General features: G+C 54.1%; 1 protein-coding gene across 1 annotated transcript; it reads right to left on the bottom strand.

Moving 5' to 3' along the window:
* Positions 1-4,540: 4,540 nt before the first annotated feature.
* On the bottom strand, positions 4,541-5,716 carry B3GNT6 (UDP-GlcNAc:betaGal beta-1,3-N-acetylglucosaminyltransferase 6). Its single transcript, XM_047070371.1, has one exon. It carries the CDS (start codon positions 5,714-5,716, stop codon positions 4,541-4,543), a length of 1,176 nt encoding a protein of 391 aa, XP_046926327.1.
* Between the last annotated feature and the right edge of the window lie 2,235 nt (positions 5,717-7,951).

Genomic DNA, 7,951 nt, shown 5'->3' on the forward strand with positions numbered 1-7,951 from the left:
TAGAAAATTTGTGAGGGTTTTGTTGTGCCCAAGAAATTACACATCATAATTCATATTATTTTATTTTAAAGTATTTTCTTTTATTAATCGCATATTAAAATTAAAGCATTATGTTGATTTTTTTGAAAACACACGTGTGACAGATTATATTATCCAAGAATTTCACTTCGGGATACGGAGGATGGCATTAATTTGTTACAGAATGGGGAATTTGGATCCGATAGGATTGCAAACCTCTGAGGTTTAATACTTTTCTTTCTTTTTTCAAGTCATATTTTTGAATCCTTATCTTCCCTTGCTGTGCTCTCAAGATGTCTTAGACAATGTTGAACATTGTGGATAGTGGGCACATCTAGCCTTAGTCCAAATCGTAAAGGAAATGCTTTCACCTTTTACAAAGATTTTTTTTCTAATCACGAATAGATGTTGAATTGTATCATTTTTTTCTCCTGTGTTGGAGATACATTTCTCTTGATGTGATATACCACACTGACACATATTTCTTTTCTATCCATACATTCTGATTGCTTTTTTCACTTTTATTTCTTTATTTTTTATTTTAGAAAGAGAAAGAGAGCCTGAGCAGGGGAGAGAGGCAAAGGGAGAGAGAGAGAGAGAGAGAGAGAGAGAGAGAGAGAGAGAGAGAGAGAGAATCTTAAGCAGGCTCCACGCTCAGCACGGAGCCCAATGGGTGGACCCATCCCATGACCCTGGGATCACGACCTGAGCCAATGTCAAGAGTCCTTGGCTCAACTATTGAGCCACCCAGGCACCCCTTGATTGCTTTTCTAATACTAAATAAACCACTTGGAATTTCTGGGATAAATCCATCTAGATGCTGATATATTATGCTTTTTTACATATCGTCACACTCCGTCTGATGGCATTTTATGTAGGATTTCGCATGTATGTTTGTGAGACAAGCCCATCATCTTCTCTGCTTATGTGGTCCTTGTCAATTAGCACTGGCCATAACGGTCGGGTCGGGTCGGGTCGGTGGTTGGGAGCACAGGTCCCAGGACCCAGGTTTACACGTACCCAAGGACCTGCAGCCAGCCTGCGCGCAGAAAACGTGTGCGGGGCGCGCCCTCTGGTGGCTGTGGGTCGCAAGAGCCTGAGGAAACCAGCGGGGTGAGTGGCGCCCAGGTGGCTCTGAGGGCCAGGTGACACAGGTGGTGCCAGGGCTCTGCGGGCTGCTGCTTTTCGCTGCGCCTGATGACGAGAGCAGCTCAGCTTCAGAGACGGGGTGACCGGGACCCAGAGGGACACCAGGACCCAGACAGGGTGACCAGGAGCCTGGAGGGGCACACAGCAGGCCCATAACTACAGAGTTCTAAACCTTCTGAGCTGTAAGGTTCCTGAATTGCAATGTCTTTACCTGTAAAGTGGGGATAATCCATCTGCTTGTCAGGGAAATGGGAGGAAGTCGTCAGGGCACAGAATTCAGACTTTCTAGAGAATAAGGAAGGTGTCTTCTCCTGGCCTCAGCATTCTCATTTTCTTGTCTGTTACAAGCTCTTGGTAAATGGGAGAAAGGAGAAGGGAATTCAGGATTAATGATAATTGTCTAGCACGAGAGTCTGCCCCGGGGAGGTCTGTGTGAAGGAAGCACATTTGCTCATCTATTAATTTTAGCTTATTATTTAATTATTGTTCATTTATTCGACAAATATTTATTGGACACCGTGGTGGGAAGAATAATGGCCCTAGTCCACGCTTTAATCCCGGGAGCTCATAAATAGGTTAGGTTAAGTAGGGACAGGGAAATAAGGCTGAGGGGGAATGAAGGTTGCTGATCAATTGATCTTAAGGCAGGAAGATAACCCTGGATTATCCAACTGGGTCCAATGTCCTTAAAAGTGGAAGGAGGAGCAGGAGAGTTAGAGATGCAAGAATGCTGGTTTTGAGGATGGAGGAAGGGGCCTCTAGAAGTTGGAAAAGGCCAAGAAGCAGATTCTCCCCTAGAGCTCCAGTAAGGAATACAATCTTGATAACACCTTGATTTTTAACCCCATGAAGCTTGTGTTGGACTTCTGACCTACAGAGCTGTAAGACAATACATTTGCGTGGGTTTAAGTGCCCAGGTTTGTGGTAATTTGTCCCAGCGGCAGTGGGAAACTAATACAGCACTGTTCCAGGCACAGCAGCAGATGCTGGGGGTTCTGGGAATTCACAGAGCTATAACCAGGTAGGGCGAGGAGCTCTGTGCCCTGGGACTAGGAGGGGGTTGGGAAAGGCTTTTCCAAGGAAGTGACACTTTATCTTATATCTGAAGCTTATAACAAATGAAGCGAGAGTGGAAAAGTGTTTCAGGCAGGGGAACAGCTTGTTGGAAGGCCCAGGGGCCAGAGAGAGTACACAGAACCTCAAGAGGCCCCAGCAGAGTGGGGAGAAATCAAGTCGGAGAAGTCAAAGGAAAGCAGGTCAAACCGCCCGTCTCAGAAAGCATTTGCTTTGTATCTGAGGACAATAGGGCTGGATTTTGAGAGGGGGCCCATTTATGACCAGATCTGCCTTTTGGCTGCTGTAGGGTGGAGAGTGCATCCCTAGGTGGCCCTGGCTGAGGCCCACATAAGAGCTGGTGGGAACCCAGGCCATCTGGTGCCATGGAGAAGATGGACCGACAAGAACTGACTGGAGAGATATTTTGGAGGTAAGACCAACCTGGTGATTGACCGGATGGGGTAGGAGAGAGAGGGAGAGTTTGAGATGCAGCGCCCCCTTCCTGGCATGGACAAGTCGAGAGATGACAGTGCCATTTACTGAGATGGGAACACCAGGGTAGAGGCAGGCCTGAGGTGTGCCTGCCGCACATCCAAGCTGAGGTGACCACTGAGGCAGGTGGATACGCATCGGGAGCTGAGTGAAGGTCTGTTGGAGATTCAGTGTGGACTCCGGGTTATTGCAGAGGGAAAAAGAAGTTTCTTAACCTTGGCACTAGGACATTTTGGGTAGAGCAGTCCTTCATTTTGAGGTAGGCCTGGAGGGTTGTCCTCACCTGCAAGGTCAGAGCGGGGTCACGTGCCGATCCATGTTCCAATCCAGGGGAAAGGGAAGGGGAGCACAGGTGCGGCAGGGTTCAAGTGCGGTCCTCATGGCGTCCACACCACATTCATCAAAGAGCCTGGTCACATGGCCATGCCCAAATGCCAGGGAGGCTGGGGAGTGTAGTCTAGGTGTGTGCCCAGGAGGGAGGGAGTAGCAGACTTTGGCAGACAGCTGGCAGCCTCCCCCGCAGGCATCCTGCATGACGCAAGAGACAGGGACGGTGGTGGTTCAAAGACACTTCCCGTGAAGGGATCGGTGCTTGTGCAGAAGCGCAGAGGGAGGAGGGAGGCCAAGAAGGGACGGCGTGAGTGGTTCCACCCGGATGAGTCTGCCGGCGGGGAGGAACGGACCTTGTCCTAAGGGCAGGGAAGGCGTTTGGTCAGCCTCCTGACTTCCTATCTGGGCTCCTTCCTTCCTGAAGTCATTCCCTCTTGTCCGTCTCCCCCAGCTGGGACCTTGATACACATTTCTGCCTCACCCTTAGGCCGTTTTCTTGATCCTCCTACTTTGCCAGGATGACTGAAAGCTCCTGGAGATCACAGGGTCCCGATCACTGACCCCTCGGCCTCCTAACTGATATCCACGACTCCAGTCACCTCCGCACACTCCCTAACCATTGTCCCTCAAGGCTACTAATCTGATCTCCCACCCCCAACACAGTTCTGTACGTCGCCCTCCACAGGCTTCCCAAATAGTGTCCAGATTCCCCTATCACTGTCTTGCATGGTTTCACCATTGCTGACCCCCACGCTGACGCCACCCTGAACCCCCCCAGCCTGGTTCCCCAAGGCTGACCAACCCTCAGGCCCAGACACCGGCAGGGAGCCTGTCTCTGCCCTCTGGGCGGGAGGGCTGGTGGCGCTGGTGTGCATAGTCGAGACCACTAGAGGCGGCCATCAGCTGTGGTCGGTGGGCGTGGAGGGGACCACAATGGTGTGTTGACTGGGAATGACCACGTGGCCCTGGATCAGTCACTGTCCTCACTGAGCCGCGTGTCTACTCACTTGTGGCAGAACCGATGGACGTGACAACTCGTGTATCGTACCCAAGAGGAGACATCGGACCCCGGCTCCTCACCCCTCCCTTGTTCCACTGCCCACATGGACTCAGGGCAGGAGCTGGCCCCGGCAGGCTCCTAGAAGGGGCAGTGGAGCCGCGTTTGGAGGGGCAACTGACATCCCTTGCCCAGCGGGCTTCATTCCTAGCTGCACACTCGAATCACTGGAGGAAGTTAAAAAATACCTAGGTATCCGGGGACACCCGGCACCAACACAATCAGAGATTCTGGAGGTGGGGCCAGGAGCCAGGCTTTTGCAACCCCCGCCCCCCCCCACCCCCCACCCAGGTGATTCCAGTGTGCAGCTGGGGTTCGGGTGCACCGAGCTGGGTGGGATAGAAGGTATCCAGAGCAGGAAAGATGCGCTCTCAGCACGGGACGCATCACGAGCGGGGGCTGCTCACCCCCCCACCCCCCAGTACGCCCCACCCGTCCTCAGGAGACCCTGTGATCCGGGCCACAGCTCAGCCCGGGGTTGTGCAGCGCCTTCCACATGAGCAGCATCTCGTAGGGCGCGAAGCGGTGCACGAGCAGCAGCTGGCGGAACAGGCAGGGATCGAAGGAGGGCTGCCGGGCGCCGGGCAGCTGCACGCCGAAGGGCCGGATGCCCTCGTGGCCGCTGGGCGCCAGGCCCGCGCGCTTCAGACACATGCCCATGTAGGCGTCATCGATGGGGAAGAGCGGGGTGTCGAGGGCGGCCGCGCGCAGGGCCCCGACCGTGCGGCTGGACAGGAGGAAGCCGCCGCCGCTGCAGTACACCGGGTAGGCCGGCCCGGGGAAGAGCTGCGGCGGCACGAAGTACTTGCTCCGGCTGTCGCGTATGGGCACCGAGCCGTCCATGAGCTGCCCGGCGAAGAGGTGGCGGTCGGGCCGCTGCGCCTCCAGGAAGCCGAGCACGTTGGCCGTGTGCACGAAGACGTCGTCGTCGCCGCTGAGCAGGAAGCGCGCGTGCGGGCAGCGCACCGCCAGCCAGTCGAGCAGGTGCACGTGCTTGAGCGTGAGGTTGAGGAAGGTGTCCGCGAAGGCCCACTGCAGCACGTCGCCGTGCTCGCGCGCCTCCAGCCCCACCAGCGCCTGCAGCCGCTCGGCGCGCTCGGCGTCCTCGGGCGGGCTCGTGCCCAGCAGGAAGAGGCGCCGCACCTGCCGCCCGCCGTACAGGCGCTCCTGCCCCCAGGTGCGGCGGATGAGCTCGCGCCGCTCGTAGTTGGCGGGCGACGACTTGACCGCCAGCAGCAGGTAGACCCCGCGCCGGCCCGCGCACTTGGCGGGCGCGTCCCAGAGCAGGGGAAAGTGGCGGCAGTGGCGGTACCGCAGGAAGTCTTGGATGCGCTGCGGCAGCTGCTCGAAGTCGTCCGTGGCGTTGGCCGAGTCGTTGGCCACACACGGGCTGAACGGCCACGGCTGCGCGGCCACAGGAGCAGCAGGGATGGCCTCGACGGATCCGTCCCACATGGTCTCCTGCGGGGACCTGGGGGCTTGGAGGAACCATAGGTGCAGGGCCAAGAAACTCACACCCACCAGAAAGAAGGTCAGAGTCTTAGGATTCATGGACCTGCGGCAGGGAAAGGCCATCTGTGGGGGAAACCGAGTCAGAGGTGAGCCAGGAGCCATCTTCGGCGTCAGCAGAAGGGCACCCTTGCCCCATCACGTCTCTCCCGGAACCAGCCCCTTCTCAACTTTGCTGCTACAAGGTTAAGGGGAAACCACAGTTCAAGATTACCCCAAAGCATCTCACGTCTCCCACAGTCTGGAGTGTTCTGACCTTCAGAATCTCATTGTCTCCTGACATCCCCCCCGGCGAATCCACCCAGGCTCGGCGAACTCACGTCAAAGCCAAAATCTTCATCGTCCTGTGAATTCCTATCCTGCTTCCCTACCTCAGTAAATGGCCTCACCGTCCGCTCAGTTACTCCAGCCAGAAGCCCGGACTCTCCCCACCCTCAACTCATATCCAGACTCCATACCCTGGAGTTTCTGCATCCAAATCTCTCCACCCCTATTCCCTCCTCTCTGTCCCTGTCAGCCCTGCCCCTCTCTGATTTATTTCCTCCTTTGCCACCTCAGTCAAGGAAGCCTGAGGTGACAGCAATGGGCTCAGACACACGTCAAATTCTGGCGTCACCACTTAATGTGTCCTCTTGAACACGTCACTTCAGATCTCTAGGACTGAGTGTTCTCTGTAAGAAAGGGTTAGTAGATTCCTACTGTGCAGGGTTGTTGGGAGCATTAAATGAGCAAAAAGTGGCCAGTCAGCGATATTATAACCTCGTTGGCATCCTCTGACCCCACTCCTTTTTTTTCTTCACGCTGGTATTATTTTCTGTTCCCTGAATATGCCAGGTCAGGCCCTCTTTTCTGTGTATCTAACTCCCCCCGCCTGCCCAGGGGCACCTGAAGCCCTGCTTTCATGAAGAACCCCTCAAGACAAATCCCAGATCACAGTAGCCTTTTTTGTATTTACTCCCTGCTAAATCCTGTCACACCGGCTCCTGTCCTTGAAACACACTTGTCTCTGTTTAAGAGATGCCACTCCCTTCTGGCTTTCTGTCTCCTTCTTTCGCCACGTCTTTCGATTCCCTTTGGTCATTTCCTCCTCTTCCCACCTTTAAGAGTGGGAGGTCCCCAGGGTCCTGTCCTAGACGTCTCCTTTGCTTTAGGACCTCCAAGCTCCTGTGCCATATGTCCAACCAGCCACCTGTCACCAAGCACCTCTGTGTGGTGCTCCACGGCCACCCTGGGTGCAACCTCAGCTCTCATCTTCGTCCCCAGGATTGTGCCACAGAGTGCCACAACCCACTGTGGTTTTTGTTCAGGCCCCAAACCGTGACCGACTCCTTCCTTTTCTTCATCCCTCCACCCAAGCCTGTTTGATTTTAACGCCTAAGTGTTTCATCAGCCTGTCCACTTCCATTCCCATTATCAACAGGCTAACCCGAAGTTCTGTCCACACGCTTTCTCGCTCTCAGCAGATCCTTCCTCCACAGTAGCTGGGGGTACCTGTGAACGTGCAGATTTCATGCCACTCCTCGTGCTCTTTTCTTCACCTTTCTGTCAGCCACCTGCCCTGGCCATCAGCCAAGTCACAGCCTTAGCCTGGCAAAGCTCTTTCTATCTCTTTCTACCTTGGAGCTCCCCTGCCTGGATGGACCCCCCCTCCCTCCTTTGCCTGCTTAACATCTGCTCAGCCTCCTCAGCCTCTGGGTCCATTGAATAGGAATGTCCTTGGCTAGGCTTTCACGTCGCTCAAAGGAAACCAGAACATTATTTGTTTTAAAGTGTATCTTCTTGTGGGGTGCCCGGGGGTTGGTCTAGTTGGTTGAGCGTCCGACTCTTCATGTCAGCTCAGGTCATCATCTCACGGTCGTGAGATAGAGCCCCTCTCCCCCACTTGCTCTCTCTGCCTCTCTTTCAAATAAAAAAAAAAAAAAAAGTGTATCTTCCTCCCTAGTCTGTAAGCATCTTGAGGGCAGGTGTGACATCTGTGTTGTTCACCATGATGATTAAATGGCAATGTGTATAAAGAATTTGGCATGCTACACGGCACATGGTAGGTGCTCAGCAGAGGTTACCTATTATGATTATCAGGGGTGCCAGTCAATCTTTGTCGAACGGATACTTTGCCAAAGCCTGTGCTCGACAAATATCTTCAGACCGAGTCATTTGCACGTCGTAGGTGTTACTGGATTGAATTGTGCTCTAGCGTTTGTGTCTTATATAGCCCCTGCACCACGTCTAGCGCGAGATGGGCACAAAGCAGGTGTTTGGTGAAATGGAAGTACCAATAACTACCCAAAAAAGTGAGAGAACCCTGCAAAAGTGTGGGTGTCATCACTGAGTCCCATTGGA

Source organism: Lynx rufus, unplaced genomic scaffold (assembly GCF_022079265.1).
Source record: "Lynx rufus isolate CCGP_SWC_20201006 ecotype Redwood Valley unplaced genomic scaffold, mLynRuf1.p SCAF_9, whole genome shotgun sequence".
Classification (NCBI taxonomy): domain Eukaryota; kingdom Metazoa; phylum Chordata; class Mammalia; order Carnivora; family Felidae; genus Lynx; species Lynx rufus.